Source organism: Dunckerocampus dactyliophorus, chromosome 2 (genome assembly GCF_027744805.1).
Source record: "Dunckerocampus dactyliophorus isolate RoL2022-P2 chromosome 2, RoL_Ddac_1.1, whole genome shotgun sequence".
Taxonomy (NCBI): domain Eukaryota; kingdom Metazoa; phylum Chordata; class Actinopteri; order Syngnathiformes; family Syngnathidae; genus Dunckerocampus; species Dunckerocampus dactyliophorus.
In genome coordinates, this window is record NC_072820.1 from 7,318,609 (window position 1) to 7,338,393 (window position 19,785).

At 40.2% G+C, this 19,785-nt stretch overlaps 1 protein-coding gene across 1 annotated transcript in view; it reads left to right on the plus strand.

The window, feature by feature from the left end:
• ccdc39 (coiled-coil domain containing 39) overlaps window positions 1–16,271 on the plus strand; it is a 38,190-nt gene extending 21,919 nt beyond the window's left edge. The window contains exons 20-38 of the mRNA XM_054768199.1: window positions 392–511; window positions 592–738; window positions 818–976; window positions 2,067–2,159; window positions 2,285–2,413; window positions 2,479–2,670; window positions 2,735–2,838; window positions 2,931–3,063; window positions 4,550–4,744; window positions 4,834–4,998; window positions 6,147–6,284; window positions 6,361–6,569; window positions 6,645–6,777; window positions 7,389–7,548; window positions 7,991–8,097; window positions 11,400–11,540; window positions 11,650–11,829; window positions 11,911–11,999; window positions 14,475–16,271. Of these exons, the coding sequence (XP_054624174.1) occupies window positions 392–511; window positions 592–738; window positions 818–976; window positions 2,067–2,159; window positions 2,285–2,413; window positions 2,479–2,670; window positions 2,735–2,838; window positions 2,931–3,063; window positions 4,550–4,744; window positions 4,834–4,998; window positions 6,147–6,284; window positions 6,361–6,569; window positions 6,645–6,777; window positions 7,389–7,548; window positions 7,991–8,097; window positions 11,400–11,540; window positions 11,650–11,829; window positions 11,911–11,999; window positions 14,475–14,634 (2,754 nt within the window). The 3' untranslated portion in view covers window positions 14,635–16,271. The remainder of the gene's footprint in view (window positions 1–391; window positions 512–591; window positions 739–817; window positions 977–2,066; window positions 2,160–2,284; window positions 2,414–2,478; window positions 2,671–2,734; window positions 2,839–2,930; window positions 3,064–4,549; window positions 4,745–4,833; window positions 4,999–6,146; window positions 6,285–6,360; window positions 6,570–6,644; window positions 6,778–7,388; window positions 7,549–7,990; window positions 8,098–11,399; window positions 11,541–11,649; window positions 11,830–11,910; window positions 12,000–14,474) is intronic.
• Window positions 16,272–19,785: the final 3,514 nt, after the last annotated feature.

A 19,785-nucleotide genomic window follows, 5' to 3' on the forward strand; every position in this document is an offset into this window, starting at 1 on the left:
GTTACGCAAAATTCAATGGGGCGAGGGATGACTTTAGTGGTTCACTCGGATGAATGGGATAGGTTTGCCACGTTTAATGACTGTGCATGTGAGCGTGAATGGTTGTGTATATATTATAATATAATACTATAATTGAAATATAATCTCTTGGAGATCAATAAAGTATATCTCATTTGCACTGTGACTGACTGCTGACCAGTCCAGGGTGTACGCCGCCTCTCACCCAAAATCAGCCGGGGTAGGCTCCAGCTCACCCTTGACGCTAAACCGGCTCGGCAGTATGTAAAACTCTTGGACCCTTACAGCACTTTGCACACGTCGAGATGGCACAGAGTGCAAACAAGCTGCGCATCTTCCATGTAATGTAATCTGATTGCATTTTCATCGACAGATTTGCAGGAAAAAGAAGGAGCTCTTGCGACTGAGAAGCAAACGAGAGAATCACAAAGATCAGCAAAAACTGGCAACAGAATTCCTGCACAATGTTAAAAAGGAGATGGAAAACACTGCGGTATTTTCTCCTACATATAATGAGCTTTTATTTATGCGCTATGGGTTGCATGGTGACTTTTTGCTGTGTGTTGTGCAAAGGCTCTGTGCAGGGCCAAAGACAAAGAAGCAGAGTCAGAGACGCACCTCACCGCCATCGCAGAGAGGGAAACAGGTCGCCTGGCGCAGGACAATGCGAAGATGGAAAACGAGCTTCGATCTTTGGCTGAGAGGAAAAACATGCTTGAGGTCTTTAACCTTTTTAGATTGAAATATCAAACTAAAAAGTACCATAATGCGGCCTTTTACCCCTTGCCCACATCTTTAGAACAACATCTTCAAGGTTAAGCAAAAGCTGGAACAGTTTCGGACCCAAATGCACTGGGACCAGCAGGCCATGGATTCTTTTTTGGAGGAGTCGGCAAAAAAAGATGAAGACGTGATGGCCATCATTAAGTATTCACAACAAGACGAGCAGAGAATCAAGGTACTAATGAGAAAATGGGTCTATACATTTGGGCAGCAGAGGACAAAAAAGAAAAAAAACACTCACCCGTCAGAGCCAAGGGGGCTAGTAACAATTTATCTTTATTTCTGTGGGCCAAAGACAATGATTTCAGTTTTGTCTGAGTTTAACTGGAGAAAGTTGTTTTGCATCCACACACTGATCTGTTTGATGCAGTAAAGTGAATCAGCGGGACCATGTGCACCGGCCGTCAGTGACACGTAGATATGAGTGTCATCTGCATAGTTACGGTAGGACACATTGCAGCTGCGTATTAGCTGGCCTAAAGGAAGCATGTACATTTTGAACAGCAGGGGTCGCAGGATTGACCCCTGGGGAACACCACAGGTCATAGCCATTTGGTCTGAGACACAGTTACCAATACGTTTTTTTTTTTACATTATTAGAGCCCTCTGGACATGAAATAACACCCCTATAGTCACCTTTACACTTGTAATACCCAATATAGTAGACATGATACGAATAAATAAGCCATTTAAGACGTAAATAAGACGTGTGTTTGTGTGTGTTGCTATAAATGTGTCCCCTATGGGAGCTGAGTGGACAGGAAAGGAGTTGAGCTTTAGTTTGGCATTGGTTACGACCACAACAGTAGCTTTATTAGGGATTTTTCATTAGTGACTTTATTAGGGATTCTTATTAGGGATTATTGTGCCTGTTGTGAGATAATTCAAACCTGCAATAGATGCCTGTTGTTCTGGGCGTCAAGTCTGGTGTGTGTGTGTGTGTATCACCGAACATGACAGTAACATTACTGACACCTGGTGACCAGTTTAGAATACTGCATATCATTCACAGCATCTTTGAATGTGTTTTCTGAATGTCTTACGTTTGTAGTTTAGTTCATTTTGCTGTTTTTATGCTTGAAAAATGTTGAATTTTGGCAAAAAAATATATAACAAAAATAGATTTTTGACTTATAATAGGCCATATTCAACCACAAAACAGCATGATTCTTTAAGTAATATATTTTGGAAAAAATGTGATAGAGTGCCGCAAAGGGGCGAGGGAGGACTGTACTCTAAAATTTGTATGATCTGTCATCACACAGTCACTCACTTTGGCCATCGAGAGGACAACAACGGAGGCCAATAAAATGCGCAAAGCACTCGACATGGAAATGACAGAGAATTTATCTGCACAGGTAACGGACAACGGCACAGCACATATTGACACGCGTTTATCGCTATAGTGCAATGTGGGGCATAGACAAAAAATGGGCAAGAAAATATAATTACCAGGTGTATTTTGGGTGTTTTCCTCTCTCAGATTGCCTTAGAGAAGGCGGCGGAGAATTTGCAGCAGGCTCACCTGGAAACCGAGCAGATCATCCACCAGTGGGAAAACACCATCCAACAGATGAAGCAAAGAGATGCTGACATACAACAATATGCTCTGGTAAGCAAGCGACACAATATGAACACAACACCTGCATAGCACACCTTGTCCCTCCATCTTTCTAGAAACTGTCCCAGACCAACCAGATCATCAGGGGAAGGAATGACTCCTTAACAGAAATGAAGCACCTGCATGACTCTCAGATGAGCGACAACAAGGAGAAAGAGAAGAAGCTGACCGCGACCAGTCGACAGGCTGCAAAACTGCAGCAGGACTTGAAGGAGCAGGAGAAGACCTGCATCGTGATGCAGGATGAGGTCAGCAAAGTCACATCGGAGTCACCAAAGACCATTCAGCTTCATTGTCGTGTTGCGTCTGCAGCTACAAAGTTGCAAAACCTCCCTGGATAGAACGTCGTCCACGGTGGAGTCGATGAAGTCCAACATCTGCAGGCTGAAGGAGGAAATCCGGGAAAACAACGCCAAGTTAGTCACGCTGTAGAGCATGCGATAGCTCTAAATGAAATACAGTGGGGGGGTCATTCAGCAAACAAGTTGTTTTTCATGTCTGAGTGTAGACTGCAGCAGAGCGGGGCCCAGAATGTCGCACTTGAGGAGAAGCTGAAAGCGGCGACGCAGAATGCCTTGAGCGAGAAGGAGCGGGCTGCACTGATGGAGAATTTCCTCAAGGACGAGGAACAGACCATCAAGGTGCGGAGTCATTCACTTTTGAAGCTTTGGATACCAGTGATGGTCGTTCTCTTTGACGTGAATGAGTCTGGGTTTTTCCTGTTACATTGTTTGGATGAAATGTGTGCTGCCGTATGAAGGGCCACCCTCCCTGGACGCAGAGCACACGCTGCGCGTAGGGTCCCATTTTGTGTGAGGGGCCGCATTCTCCGCAAATGTGCAAAGAATGCGCATTGCTGCTGTGAGGCATTGAGCATGAACACATTTGACACAACAAATTCAAACAGCCTTGCTTCGAAAATAAGGCAAGAAATTCCACAAAGTAACCCTGACAAAGCACACCTGTGAAGTGAAAACCAACCCGAGTTACTTCACACTTTTTTGTTAAGTACATAATTCATAATTTTGAGGACTTACAATGGAAATAGTCATGAATAGTCACAAAGAAAATACAGTCAAACCTGTCTTAGCGGCCACCTGCCTATAACGGCCACCTGCCTACAGCGGCCACTGGAAAATCCCCCGCAGAAAATTTGCGTGTTGTAGACCCTGTGTATAGCAGTCACCTGTCTAATGTGGCCAGCGGCCACCCATTTTGTATCCCTTGGTCAATATCTGACTGCATATAGCGGCCAAAATACCGACTCAAGCAGAAGCTTCATGCACGAAAAAGTTTTGTTTTTTAAGCAATGAAGCCGTCGTGTGTAGACTTTAATTACTGAGTCCTAGCTCAGTCACAATCATTCACAAGATCCACACCAACTGTCAGTTGTTCCACATAAAAAAAAGCTGTCTTCTTACCTTGCAATGCCGCCCTGAAAAGATTCAATGACGGCCAAAACGGTAATCTTTCCACTTTGCAATGCCGCCGTGAATAGATTCTAAAATGGCCAAAACACCTGAATAAAACATCTAAAATTTAACTTAATTGCCAACTAATTAGAGATTAGAAGCCCATTTAATAAGAAAGGAGCGAATTGTATTGTTAGTTTACTACGATCTTTGCACCTCCTCCTCACTCTGTTGTTCACGTACACAGCCATTCATGACTGCTTCACGTGTATCCTGTTAGATCCCATTCCTCAGGCTCGTTCACTAAAATTTTAATTTCTTGCTTTTAAAATCGTGTTTAAAAAAAAATCAAAGATGGAAATTAATTTTTAAAAATATTTCTCTGCTACTTTGATTTTTATAATTTTATTACCTTCTTTGATTTAATTAAAAAATATATTTTTAAACACAAAATTTTAAATTTTTGTGAACATGTTAATATGTGCGCACACAAATTCAAAATGGCCACCAACCTGTCTATAGTGGCCACCTGTCTATAGTGGCACTTTTGCCATTTCCCTTTAGTGGCCGCTATAGACAGGTTTGACTGTACATTGAATGCGAAGGTGTGCCCAAACCTTTGGCCTGTACTGTAGCTTTAATGCAGGTGTTGCCATGACTGCGGCGCAAATCCAACTAATTTCATGCTTTAACATTGCTCTGTTTTTGGCACCAGGAGCTGGATGTCCAGCTACGTGACCGCAGGGAGGAGCTCTTTCGTTGTAAACAGCTTGTTGACACCCTCAAGAAAAAGGAGAAGGATTCTACGGCCCAAGAATTAAGGAACAAAGCAACCATCACCAATCTGGAACGTGAGATCAGGAAACAGGAGGAGAATTTGATAAGACAGCAGATGATCATGAATGAGAAGGTACGCTGGCCGAAATAAGAGCTAGTGTCAAACGAAAACACTTGGCTGCTTTGTCACCCATGCCTTCCATTCGCTTTCCTGCATTACAGGACGTCCAGATCATCTTTTTGGATAAAAAGCTCGCACGACTGCAAGGTGTTGATGACTCGGATGAAAAAGAGATGTTAGAAATGAAGATCAGCGAGATGACCAAAGCCCTCGATGAGACTAAGACGACGTCCGACAAAATTCTAAATGGAATCAAAGAGGCGGAAGTCAGTCTATGGCAGGGGTGTCCAAACCTCTTCCAGCGAGGGCCACATAGTGAAAAATGAAAGGGTGCAAGGGCCACTCTGATATTATGTCAACCAACACATGTAGATATGTATATAATAATAATAATAATAATAATAATAATAATAATGATAATATTATTACTCCTGTTTTTTGTTTTTAAATTTTCTAATTATATATATTTTAACTTTCTTAAATAATCCTTGTATATTTTCTTTTTGTAATATTATGGCTTTATTGTCATATTATTTTGACTTTATTCCCATCATATTATAACTTCTACAACCCTAACCTAATTTTACCCCAAAAAAAAACAAAATTACAACTGTTTTTGTTTACAATTTTAAGGAAAATAACACATTGTTTTAAACATTTCAACTCAATGCTACTGAATAGACATTTTTCCTCATAATATTTATAGAATAAAAATAAAGTAAATAAAGTTTATTCTTGTAAAATCGCGACTTTTTTTCTCATTACAATACGACTTTTTCCTCTTAAGAGTTTGACTTTATTCTCTTGAAATTACAGCTGTTTTTTTTCCCCATAGTTGCTGTTGTTGGGTTTTTTTTTATGTTCCAACTATTGCAACTTTCTTCTTGTGATTTTTGTTTTGTAATTATGACTTTATTCATATAATATTTGGACTTTATTGTCATAACATTTTAGGTTTTTCCACAACCTAATTTCCCCAAAAATTACAACTTTGTTTGTTGTTTTGTTTGTTTGTCATAATATTACAATTATAGAAAAATAATTATTAAAAAAAAGAAGTTTAATATTTCAGCTTCATGATGTGATATTTTTCCTCATAATACTACCACATTATTCTCTTAAATTAGTTCAAAACTAGTTTATTATTATTAGTTATTAGTTTTTAACTATTTCTGTTAGATTATAAGTTTTTTCTCCCAATATTTTGACTTAATTCTTGTAAAATTACTGCATATTTTTCCACTTACGCTGTTGTCTTGTCAAATTATATTTTTAGAATTAGAAAAAACAGCTATGGGCCACAAATGGCCCCCGGGCCGAACTTTGGACACCCCCATGGTCTATGTGCAGCAATATTCACAAACCAAAGTACGGTATTTCCATCTAATGAGATCACTTTTTTTTTCTCTGAAAGGGTGACATTCGCTATTTGAGGAAAGAGAATGACAAGTCCGCAGCCGAGAAGGAAGATCTGCACTACCAAGTAGAAGATACGAGGCTGGTCAATAACAACGCTGAAAAGGAGCTAAAAAAGCTCAGCCTCAAGAAGCAGGTACTGCGCTAGGGCACATATCTTTGTTGTAGTTTGCTCACTACGTGCATCCCTGTGCTGTGTCGCCTCTGATCAGGAGCTTATTGTGGAGCAAAACGTCCTCAAGCTTGAGGTGAAGCGAAAGAGGGATCTTCTGTTCAGCAAAGCCAACAGCACGGTGTCTTTGGAGAAAAGGCAACTGAACATGAAGAAGGCCATCCAGGAGAGGCAGGAGGAGATCAGCGTCTACAGACAAATGCTCAGCCATCAGCTGAGGACCACTGAGCAAGAGCGACAGAAAATATGGTAACACCCGCACTGTGGTAGCTCCTCGTGGCTATTTTCAACCAAACGGTTCATTTAAAAGTCAGTCCTTCTCAGCGCTGAACTGAATGGAAAACTGTCCAAGATTGAGGCCATGAAGAAACATTTCGAGGTTGTGACCTTTTCAATGGCAGCACCCGGGGAGGATGAAGAGGACGCGGTGAAATCGCAAGCTCACTACATCGCCAAGGTAGGAGGACCAATCAGAAGTAGTCAAACATTATGTGCACTGATGGCTTTTTTTCTACAGAGTCCCAGAGGGGACATGGAGAAAAAAAAATATGATGGGTAAAAAAAAAAGAACAAACTTTTGCGTTCCCTCGCAAAACAGTTTTGCATTATCTCGCAAAAGGGGGCTGTGGTAAAGCTGGAAACATATTCACATATTCAAACTTCAAACAGACAAACAGCTACAACCCAGTTTTTATCAAAACGAGCCGTCTTCTGTGCAGTCTGACTTATATTGATCTTATATTGAAGCCGGCAGCGAGACCGGAGCGCAGGGACCGTCTACAAATGTCTTCTTCTTCTTGTGTATTATGGTGGTTGGCATCAATGTTGCCAACTCCTCAGTAAGACATGCATCTATTGGCTGTCCTGGAAGACGATACATGGCGTTACTGGCTACAAATATATTGACGAAGCAACAAGTTTGTCAAAATGGACTTTTGCATTATCTCGCAAAACAGTTTCGCGTCATCTCGCAAAAGTTTTGCGAGGGAACGCAAAAGTTCGTTCTTTTTTTTTTTTTTTTTTTTTTTAACCCATCATATTTTCTTTTCCCGTATTTTTCCACTACAGGCTGGACTAGAAAGAGCAGAGCTCATGCAGCAGGGAGAACGTCTCACTGCCAAAATCCGCAAGGCCGAGGAGGAAAATAAAGCCCTGGAGAACACAACCATGTTGTTCAACATCAGCAACACTGGATTCCTCACGTCAATCAACACAGCAAAAGAATCCGGTATGTGTGCATTCTTTATCGGTGACGGAGTGAATGGTTTGCAGTGTTTCCCACAGGGCTGCAATGTATCTGTGGTGTTGGTTGGGGGTGACATCATCATCAAATTTGCCGAACTGGCACATAATTTACGCAAAACTCAAAATTGTTTGTGTGTGGACGGGTAAAGGCTTCACTGGACAGTGGGTTGACAGCCCGAGGCTTTTAGCCTACTGGCTAGTGCTGCTCGATCAGTGGGGATGTGTGGAGGTAGGCTAGAGGGCTGGTCATGTGTGCATGAGGTGTGTTAAGAAGCAGAGTTACAATGCCATCTTCTGTATGGGGTTGTTTTTGAGTCACATCTAAAAAAAATAAAATAAAAATCTGTGGTGGTCCAAATGTAATTGTGGCGGGCCACTACAAGTAAATGAATGTAAGCGACTACTTGTGCTTATTTTGACATCAGGTCCAGAATACCAGGAAAAAATCAAGATGGGAGAGCAGCTGCGTGTGGCTGAAGACACACTCAAGTACAAGAGAAGACAAATCAAAGAGCTTCAGCAAGAACAACAGGTTAGAACAATTCATGACAGAGCTTCCACTGCCGGTAATCCTCAATCATTTACACAGCGCCGTGTTGTGTTATGCATGTTAGGAAACGCGACTCGTGCGTGCTAGGTGCGCTTCATGTAAGGCCGTCGCACGTTTAGCTCACGTGTGTGGGTATTGTGCGAGGCTCATGCAGCCCACTCACTTGGATTGCAAGATGAACATACTGGCTTCCTACGGCGCCTACGGCTATCGCGACCGGGGAAACCAGAGTGTACAGCGGGAAGAGCCGCCCGCCGTGGCCGGGTAAGGTGCATTAATGTCGGGATACGCTATGTGAGCAGCCGGCGTTCGTCCACGGAGGTCGGGAGAACCAGAGTGTACAGCCGGAGGAGTCGCCCACCCGGCAATGTACACAATGTACTTTTAAACTTTTAAACTCCTCCTCTGCCTCGCCCTTGCGACCTGGCTGCGTGCGAGGTTTTCCTGCGTGCACGCAGAAAATAATTTGCATCCCAATTTTCTTCCTACGGGCTTTGCGTGCTGTCTGCTGGTTTGAAAATCTGTGTGGGCCACGTGCGTGTCTCTTTCGATTTTCTGCATTTTTGCATGTAGCCAGCACATAGGCGCGTACGTCATGATGGAAGGCCCGCTTAAACGGCGCAAATCTGTTGAACTCTAGTCCTGTAGGTGTAGGTGGTACATATAATGTCATATACTTAACAACTTTAGGGAGCGCCTTGGAACATTTTCATATTGCTGCAGTTAGTTTGGAAGATCCAGTCGGGTTTTGTGACACTGCAAATTTATTTTAGCATCAGTGTTGCCGATACCAATAATGAAACTGGTACTTTTGACTTAAAATTGTTCAAGATCATTGAATGATTTTGTGATTTTGCCTTCAATTTGTTGATTATGACTATAATCAAAATGAAACAAATAAAGATTTTTTTAGAAAATTGACAAACTTATTTGAGGACAATTTCATTTGATATACAGTCATCCCTCGTTTATGTGGTTAATTGGTTCCAGACCCGACCGTGATAAGTGAATTTCTGTGAAGTAGGATTTCTTATTTATAAATGGAATATTTTTGCAGTCAGGGCATAAGAAGCCTGTTTACGGCCTTCTAAATACGTGTTTTAACATCATTAAAGCCCTCTAGACATGAAATAAAACCCCTATAGTCACCTTTACACTCGTATTACCCAACATAGTAGACATAATGATAGAAGACAAGACATAATATACACTAACACATGTTAACATTGGGAGAATTCCTTGTTGTTTCGTTTTTTTTACTTCTGGTTTCGTCCTTCCTGTGGTGGCTATTGTCTCATAAATGTACCATGATGTAACATTACTGACACCTAGTGACACGTGTAGAATACTGCATATTACAAAGTGTCTTGCAGTGTGTTTTCTGAAGGCCCTATTTTTGTATTTTAGTTTATTTAGCCATTTTTATGCTCGAAAATGATTATTTTAGGCCAAAAATACGTCAAATTTTTGGTAGATTTTGGTAGGGACCAGGCTATGTCCAGGCTTTCAGCTTAAAACCAGCTGTGAAAGTGCCACTGTTTCACTCTTTAACTAATTCCGAAATGGCGTCACCATTTATTGAGAACCTACAAGGTTCCCTAGGGGACATGGAGAAAAAAAAAATGGAAAAAAAGCATTCCCTGATGATATTATCCATCTATAAGCGAGATAGATTTCCAGACGAGGGAATACTCTAGATATACTCACACGCACCAGGAATAAAATGCAATATGAAATAACACTAGCAGACCCAAACACCGCAGTCCTTGTGAGTACTCACACAACACTGCCATCTAGTGGTCACAACAAGAAGCCACACTGCAAAGATTTCAGTAAATACGTCTTTGCTCCAATGTCTTTATATTTTAAATGGATATTTATTAAAATGTCAAAGTTGCGCAATGTTGATAAATGAAAAGACTAGTAGGGTATAGTTAGTATAATAAATCAGTGTTAATACTCATTACATGCTCAGCATCATTCTGTCAGCGGTCCTTCCTCGCTCCATTGGCGCCGACAGTGTTGCTTTTAGCAGTCATAATCTTCTGGAAACTCCTCGTAACACTTCATAATTATTACATATTCATTTTTTGTAAAATACGCTGGGTGGTATCGCTTCACTTTTCAGCGGAAGTAGAATAATATGACGTCAAAGGCCCCCTTTCGTGTGAACACACACTTAGCACAAAGCCGAAAACCGGACTCGACAGAGTAAGTTGATAACCGCCGTCGCGGGACCAATGACGTCTGATTGCGGATGTTAGGTTTTGGGTTTGTTGACCCTTTTTCGCCGTATGCCCCCTTTGTCTCACGCTTCATGACACACTCTTTGTAGTCGACTCTGTGTTTGCGCTTGAGATGGCAGAACAAATTTGTCATGTTCCCACGTCTTGCCGTCACCGTTGCTTTGCAAACTTTGCATATTATGGTCTCTTGCTCCACATCTGCTCTTTCGAAACAAACCACTTCCATATTACAGAAGTACCTCCCTGTTTAGAAACAATATCTTCGTCTACAGTCTTCTCCGCTCATTTTCTCTCTTTTGCCACCGCTGTACCATGTTGTGGTACACATGAGACGCCAGTGCGTCGTCAATAGAGTGTGCCGCGGTGCGTAGTCGCAGGAAAAACACGTCATCAGCTCTGCTTTTTTCCTTTTAAAATGATCATTTCTACCGGTATAAATCATTTTCTTATCGCTGGAAGAATTTATACCGGGATACCGTCATACAAAAATGATAGCCCAACCCTAATTTTAAAACTAATAATAGGCCGTAGAGTAGAGTGATAGAGTGAAGCCGTGAAAGGGACGACTGTAAATACAATATGAGACAAGGTAACAGTATCAGCAAAATAATACAATTATGCCCTTTTATTACATGCAATTGTTTGAGCAAAATCAAATGCAAAACAAGTAAACAAAAGCAAAAACTACGGCTGTCTTTCATTCAAATTCTCTGGCTTTTAGCCCCCAAAGCCCTGCTGTGTCCAAGAACTTATTTCATAACATTATATATGAGCAACACAACCAAAACACACAGATATTTGTGAAAATAAAAATAGAAGAGAGTTGAAAAACATCAATCTCCTCATGCTCGTATCTGTACGATATTGACACAACTCATATGATCAATATTTATGTCGACCCGCCCACCCCGACCATGTAGTTATTGTTGTTTCTTTTCACTGTAGTGCGTGAGTCATTCACGCTCTCTTCTGTTAATCTCTGAATCATCCTCGGAACTTGACCTGTGTGCTTTCCACCTGTGCGCTCCCTTTGTTCAGGAGATGAACAATGCCTTGGAGAGTCTGCTCCAGGCCAAACGAGTTGAGAGCGACAACATCGAGCACACAAAGTCTCTCATCAGCAAACTGAACAGGGAGGTTGCTTCACAGCAGGCCAAAATTCAGAGGGCGGCCAAACAGGTTTGATGTCGTTGCCTTTGGCGTTTGTCCTCATACATTTCTCTGATTGTGCATCATGTAAACATTTGAGGAGCTCTCGTTGACATTTTCATTTGCTTCTGCTTGCCAGTGCTTTAAACTGACCCAACAGGTCCGCTCCTCCAGAAACACCAAGGCAGAGACCTTTGAGGAGAAGGACATCAGGCTGAGACAGTTAAAGGACTTTAACAAGAGTATCAACAAGATGCTCCATGACGCCACCAAGGACAAACCTGACCTCAGATCAGTACTGGAGAAGTATTTTCTGCAGGTAAAGAGCCATTCAGTCACACTCATTCAATGGCGCTATTAAAATTCTTACATTTAATGTTGAATTTTCTCTCTTTCTTAGAGCAGTCTGTCTTTTCCATCTCCCCCCGCCACTCCCGGCAGCCACCGAAGCTCCAAAACAAACACAGCTCGCAGCTCAGCCTCTCCCAGGTCTGACGTAGCACATTTCGGTTCGAGATTCAACTCCTTAAGCCAGGGGTGTCCAAACCTTTTCCTGCAAGGGCCACATAGTGAAAAATGAAAGGATGCAACTTTGCCACTTTGATTGTTGTAAAGCAACACATGTCGATATGGGAAGAAGAAAAACTGCATCTTAGCTTTGTAATATAGGTGCAAAAGCCTATCATTAGTAGGAACTTCGGTCTTTTTGCTCTTTTTTTCCCCCCATTTTTCCTCGGGTTTTTTCCAAATAGTTCAACTTTCTTCTTAAATAATCTTCGTTAATGTTCTTCTCGTTATTTTGACTTTATTCCCACGATATTATGACTTTAATCCCATCTTTATTCCCATGTTATAACTTTTTCCCCAACCTAATTTTCCTAAAATTACAGCTTTATTTTGTTTTGTTTGTTTCTCATCATAATACGACAAAAAAAACAACATATTTAAAATTATTTCATTGTTTGACACTATGCTGTATTATTTTTTCTCACAATATCACTATCGATATCATATTATTCTTGTAAAATTGTGACTTCTTGTTAGATTACTTTTTTCTCTGAATATTTTGACCTTATTTTTGAAAATTACAGCTGTTTTTTTTCCCTTCATTTCTGCTGCTGTTGTTGTTTTTTTAATTTTCCGATTCGTTCAACTTTCTTGTAAATTTTTTTTCTCGACCTTATTCCCATAATATTTTGACTTTATTGTCATAACATCGTAACTTTTTCCACAAGCAAATTTTCCAAAAATTGCGACTTCGTTTTCATAATATTACGACTTTAAAAAACAACTTTAATATTTCAAATTTATGCTACTAAAATGACGTTATTTTTCCTCATAATGTTGTTTTCCTCAGAATATTATTCTCTTAAAATTTGTGGTTAAATTGCAACATTTTTCTCTTAATATTTTGACTTTATTCCCATATTATAACTTTCCCCCAATCTTTAAAAAAATGACACCTTTATTTTGTTTTGTTTGTTTCTCATAATGTTATGACTTAAAAAAAACATATTTAAAATTTGTACATATTTCGACTCTGTGCTACTAAAAGGAAATTATTTTTCCTGATAATGTTACAACATTATTCTCAGAATTATTGTGACTTTTTTGTGTCATTAGAATATTTTTTTCTTTTTCACTTTATTTAAAAAAATGACAGCTTTTTTTCATTTCTGCTGGTGTTTTTTTTTTATTTTCCAACTATATCAGCTTCTTCTTGTAATTATGACTTTATTCCCATAATATTTTGACTTTATTCTTGTCACATTGTAACTTTTTGCCCAATGTAACTTTCCAAAAATTACAACTTTATTTTGTTTTTTTAGTTTCTCATAATTGTATGACTTAAAAAAACAACATATTTTAAATTCTTAAATATTTGACTCTATGCTACAAAAATGAAATTATTTTTCCTCATAATATTACACCATTATTGTCATAAAATTGTGACTTTTTTCTCATTATAATAAAACTTTTCTCTTAGTAGTTTCACTTTATTCTCAAAAATTACAGCTCTTTGTTTTTTCATTTCTGCTGTTGTTTTTTTTAAATGTTCCAACAATTGCAACTCTTTTGTAAATGTTCTTCTTGTAATTATGACTTTATTCCCATAATATTTTGACTTTATTCTCGTCACATTGCAACCTTTTCCCCAATGTAACTTTCCAAAAATTACAACTTTATTTTTCTTTGTTAGTTTCTCGTAATATTATGACTTAGAAAAAACAACATTTTTTCATCTTTTTACTCTATGCTATGAAAAAAGAAATTATGTTTACTCATATTACAACATTATTGTCATAAAATTTTTACATTTTCCTCGTTATAACACTTTTTTCTCTTGATAGTTTCACTTCATTTTCAAAAATGATTATTAAATTATTATTATTTTGACTTTATTCTCGTCACATTGTAACTTTTTCTGCAAATGAATTTCCCAAAAATTACAACTTTGTTTGTTTTTCATAATACTACGACTTAATATTTCAACTTTATCGGCTACTACTAATGATGTTATTTTCGCAAAATTTCTCATTAGATTGCAACTTTTTTGGCTTTATATTTTGACTTTATTCTTGTAAAATTCCTGGAGTTTTTTTCGTTTTTGCTTTTTTTTTTTTTTTAAGGTTTTCTTGTTAAATTATATTTTTAGAATGTGCTGTGGGCCAAGAAAAAAACAGCCGCAGGCGGCAAATTGCCCCTGGGCCGCACTTTGGACACCTGCTTTAAACCGATAAGACACGTCAGTAGGCACATGTCTCATGATCCATTGTTGCCTTTACAAATATAACTTACAAAAGAACACCATCAGATAAGTAGGCATTCAACAATACATTCGTATTTGCAGGTGAATAAGGTGATACAGTGCAGTTCAACCTCTCTGTATTCAAAACCGCAACAACGCTACCTGTACCTGATGCTTGCGTGCTTAAAGTGCTATTCTCTAACATTGTGTTGCAGATCTCTCGCATCCTCAGCCAGCAGCCACAGAACTTCTACACCTCAATCCACTCGACTGAAGACTGTGGACCTGGGGCTGGATCTGACCCTTCCCCCCTCTCCTCTTTCAGCCAGCAGCAGACGCTCCAGCTCTGCCAGCAGCACCTTAAAGAGTCCATAATGTGCTGTGATGCTGTATACTGGAATAACTGCCAAGGGGCTTACTGTATGAAATATTCTCATTTATGCATGTCATGTTATTCTCAGAGCATTGAATCGATGGCAACTGGACTGTTCCGGTTGCCTTAGAAGACGGTACACCTCTCATCCGAGCATGACTCTCTAGCCATGAGCATGAACTGATGAAGCCAGTGTGTAAGTGGGACTTCAGGACAAATGTGTTTATAGTAATGGTTTGTCAATGAAAAAAATGGTCCTTAACATCTCAGTAAATAGTGCAAAATGAATCAAAATGAGAAAATTTCGGCATCCAGAGGTGGCATCTGTGATGGCGCACAGTTTGGTGTTGATCCCGCGCAAAACCAACTCATATGGACGCACAAGCCGCTCCTTTTTATTATTTTTCATAGTTTTCATAGTGAAATAACTAGGGCTGTCAAAAGTAGCATTTATTTAATTAATTACGGTAACATTTTTAGCCTTATTAATGCATGTGCACCATGTTATGCCACGCCTCTGTTATGACGGCAGACAGAGGCACAAGAGCGTCCCCACACAGAATCTGACGCGCTTTTCTAACTTTATACTGACCTGAACACATCTAGAGCAGTGCAATTCCAACACCATGTATGTATCGCCAACTCACAAACAGGTCCTCATCGTCAGGAGACCACCGGCAGGTGCATTCAGGGGCACTCCGAACATCACAATAACACCTTCATTATGTGTGTATGTGTGGTCTAAACCAGTGTTTCCCAAACTTTTCAGACGTTTGACCCCCTGCCATGTACCCCCTACTCCTGTACACTTAAAAAATATCAACCTTTTTATCATAAATAACTTGAAATATTGAACATCAATGATTAATTAATTTTATAGTAATTCCTTGTCCTGATCCGTATGGGAAACGCGATCTACATCCAGTCGGCCTATTTTTCAGCTCTCACCTGTTAGGCAAGCCGAGTTGTACTGCGCATGTGTGATCTTCGTCATCTGTCGATCTATTTTACGCCAGTGACAGATTGTAAAAGTCAGGCAACACAGTTTCTACTACGCATGTGCAATATACGTCACCCCTCCTCGCCATCCCAAAAAAACGTTATCAAGATTGGAGAAATGACAACATCATCAACCTTTTCACCACTGAAATGTGGGATAGATGGCCTTTTTTTTGCGACATAACTTTTACGCCAGATGTAATGGGACACACACCTTCCAAAAAGTTCAACTTTTGTCTCGTCAGACCACAGAGGATTTTCCCAAAGGTCTCGGGGATCATCAATTTGTTTTCTGGGTAAATTGAGACAAGCCTTAATGTTCTTTTTGTTCAGCAGTGGTTTTCGTCTTGGAACTCTGCCATGCAGGCCGTTTTTTGCGCAGTGTCTTTCTTAAGGTGGAGTCACGAACACTGACCTTAACTGAGGCAAGTGAGGCCTGCAGTTCTTTGGATGTAGTTGTGGGGTCTTTTGTGACCTCTTGGATGAGTTGTCGCTGCGCTCTTGGGGTCATTTTGGTTGTCCCACCACTCCTGGGAAAGTTAACCACTGTTACGTGTCTTCGCCATTTGTGGATAATGGCTCTCACTGTGGTTTGCTGGAGTCCCAAAGCCTTAGAAATGGGAGGGGGGCAATCACCTTTTCACACAGGTTTGGAATTTTTTTTTTCTCCCTTAATAATAAAAAATTTCATTTAAAAACTGCATTTTGTGTTCAGTTGTGTTGTTATTGACTAATATTTAAATTTGTTTGATGATCTAAAACATTTAAGTGTGACAAACATGCAAAAAAATAAGAAATCAGGAAGGGGGCAAACACTTTTTCACACGACAGTACATTGCTTGGGAACGTGATATGGGCTCAGGACTATGCACAGGCTTCAGTCAACACAATACACACCTTATGAGTGGGTGAGGTTTCACTTCCTGGTACGGAGCACAAATCACCAGAAAGCTGCGTGAGAGCAGAAGGAACACTTTCCCCCACGACGGTTTTTACACTTTTTGTGCAACATGCTGCTGATGATCCTGCTGGCTGTGGCTTTGACCTCATGTGCGGCGCAGACGGGTGAGTAAAGCGCGAGGATTCCTGAAAATGACCCCCAATGTTTGTACACGGAGAGCAAATCCCGGCCTTTGCTGCTCCACCCGTTGACATCCATTTGAAAGATATGCTGGTTTTGAAATTACGTTACGAAATTCTGGCATCCAGCGTAGATTTTATCTGATGTACTGTGATTTAACATCCTTTCACTTCCCTCATACTGTATGTCAGGCACTGTGACACCACCTCCAAACTCCGCAGGGGACAGTGAGTGTGTTTTCTATTTACAACTTCCCTGTGATGAAGTCTGAAGTAAAACTAGGATGTTTGTTTTGTGTTGGCCCACAGCCTTGGCCATGATTGAGACCAGAGTGGAGTCCTACCATGCATTAAACGACACAGACGTGGGTTCAATTTTAGACAAGGTAACTTCAAACCTCCACCGTACCGAACTTCACACTGAACAAAATGAGTAATAATAATAATAATAATGTTTATTATTCCTGCGTTTCAGCTGTCCGAACTCATCCATGAGAGCGGCTGGAATGTGACGTTCACTCTAACGGCCAAGAAGATCACCAGGGTTTAAGAGTTGTTCGTATAGTATGTTATGAAATATACGGTAAGGGTCTCGGTTCATGTTTGTTATATAACGACGGAATAATAATGGCGTGCATCATTTCTACAGACAATTGTTCCTCTTTTACATTGCACTGATTGTGATGATTTTTGAATTCAGTCTAAATAGACACTATTGTTGAAACTTTGCATTCAATCACACACACAATAAAAGACTGTATGTATACATTTCATTTGAGGCTGTCATTGTTATTGGTGCGCAGTACATGAGAGTGCTAACAACATTCATTCTCATTTTACGAGCCGTACTGTGGATTGCGGTGCCAGTAATCTTAACTGTCTCATGAGTCGCAGAATGGGGTTTGGCGTCAGTTCCTGTTCTGTGCTCTATTTCGTATTTGCTTGTGTGTTATGCTTTGACTTGACTCGTGTCGCTGGAAGATGCCGCATGTCGGCAGGTAGCATTTAGGCAGGTTCTTACAAGTATAAACCCTTGGCAAGCTACACTGTTAGGTGTGTGATATTTCCTGCTGTTGACCACATGTACTCACCTGTTTCATTTACCTTTCACGATGCCCTTTTTACAGCGTCACTTTTTGTTACCATTTCACCTTCACATCCATTCTTCTAGGTACCTGCACCTGCCTGCCCTTGATTGAAGACTTCCTCTGCATTTCGGGCAGTCTAAACCGGGGGTTCTCAAATGATCCCAACCCATATTTTCCAATGGTCTTTAAGTCGCAATCCATTTTTACTTAAGTCATTTTCAATTTTTTTTTATGCAATGCTGCATCTGTCCACCAGAGGAAGTCCAGAGGGAAGCTGACATCATTGCAGCTCCCCGGCAGGAATAACTAATGAAATCCTTTGCTGGGATTCAATGCATTATGGGAAAAAGTTTAAATTAGGGCTGTCAAAAACAATGCGTTCATGGCGGTAACCGATTGATTTAATTAGAACTTCATTCAGACCTGAACACATCAACAGCAGTACAATTCCAACACCGTGTATCTCCAATTCACACACGTCTCTAGTCCGTTCATCCTGGGAACACTTCCCCACTGTCATTACAAGAACGCTAGATGCATTCAGGGACACTCCGAACATAAAAAAAAAACGGCTTTACAATGAGTGTGTGTGTGTAAATAAACAGCACAATAAAGAAAAACATCCATCTTCTATGCCACTTATCCTCACAAGGGTCGCGGGTATGCTGGAGCCTATCCCAGCGGACTTTGGGCGAGAGGCGGGGTACACCCTGGACTGGGCACAAATAGACAAACAACCATTCACTCTCACATTTAGACAATTTAGACTCACCTAACCTAACATTCCAAGTGTTTTTGGAATGTGAGAAAACCCACCCAGCTCAGCGGAGATTCGAACCCCGACTGTCTCGATCTCCTGACTGTGTGGCCAGCACGCTAACCACTAGGCCAGCGTGCGTGCCCTGAAGAAAAACACGAAGTGGATATTCTTACCCCTCACTTCGTAACTCTTAATGAGAATATACAATTCGCTACATTTAAGTATGCTGGAAAATACACTGAAAACAAGTACATTTACCTAAAATGACGCAATGTCTTTGAATGCAACTCCTCATTGCTCATAAGAGCATGGTTTAAAGTGTGATTCAGTGTGGTATCTTTTATCTTGAGTGACATGTTCAGTTCATTTGAAGCTGTTAATACATACAAATACATATAATCCTGTGCTGTCATCTACAGTATCTTCCTGTTTAATGCAGTAGAATGGGCATATTTCAGACGTAGTTGCTGAGGGTGATTAATCATGATTAATTAATTAAAGAACTGTGATTGATGTGATAGTTTTTTTTAGCATTTGACAACCCTAGTTAAAATTGTTGTTTTTTTATTATTTTAAACTCGTATTGGTGCTTGTATTGTATATTTCACGTGTGCCTTTTGAGTGTCAATATATATGAACAAATCTGTTTTTCTCTCTAAATTTAGTGGGTGCGGCTTAAACTTACGGAATTTACAATGTTACGCCGATCAAACTACGTTACTGCCGTACTGACACCTTGCCACGCCACACTGGCTAGCTACTAGGCGGCTAGCTACTATCTGGCTAGCGACTAGCTTCACCACACACTCGCCGGCAGCGCGTCACAACGTCTCAAGCCACTACCGAAGGGTAAAGCTACGTACATATTGGAGCTACCGCTACTGCTGTTTTTATTTGTTATTTTACAAAAGTTCATGCTAGGTGTAGGCCTTCGCTTCTATGTTGCTATGTGAAATCAATGCACCCAGGAAGGAAGTTCCGGTAATGCTTAAAAGGACCAAAATACGGCAAGTATTACATGAATGTGACTGTTACTACATGGTTACAGCATGTATATGAAACCATAAAACCTTGTTTGTATCTGTTTTTATATCTTTACAACACACTGAAAAGAAAAAGACATCTCATGTAAGTCTCATATAAAGGTTGTGGATGATGGACAAAAAAAGTGCAATTTTCCTTCAAGGCCCTTTTGCTTTGATTCACCATGTAAGCTCGGCCATAAT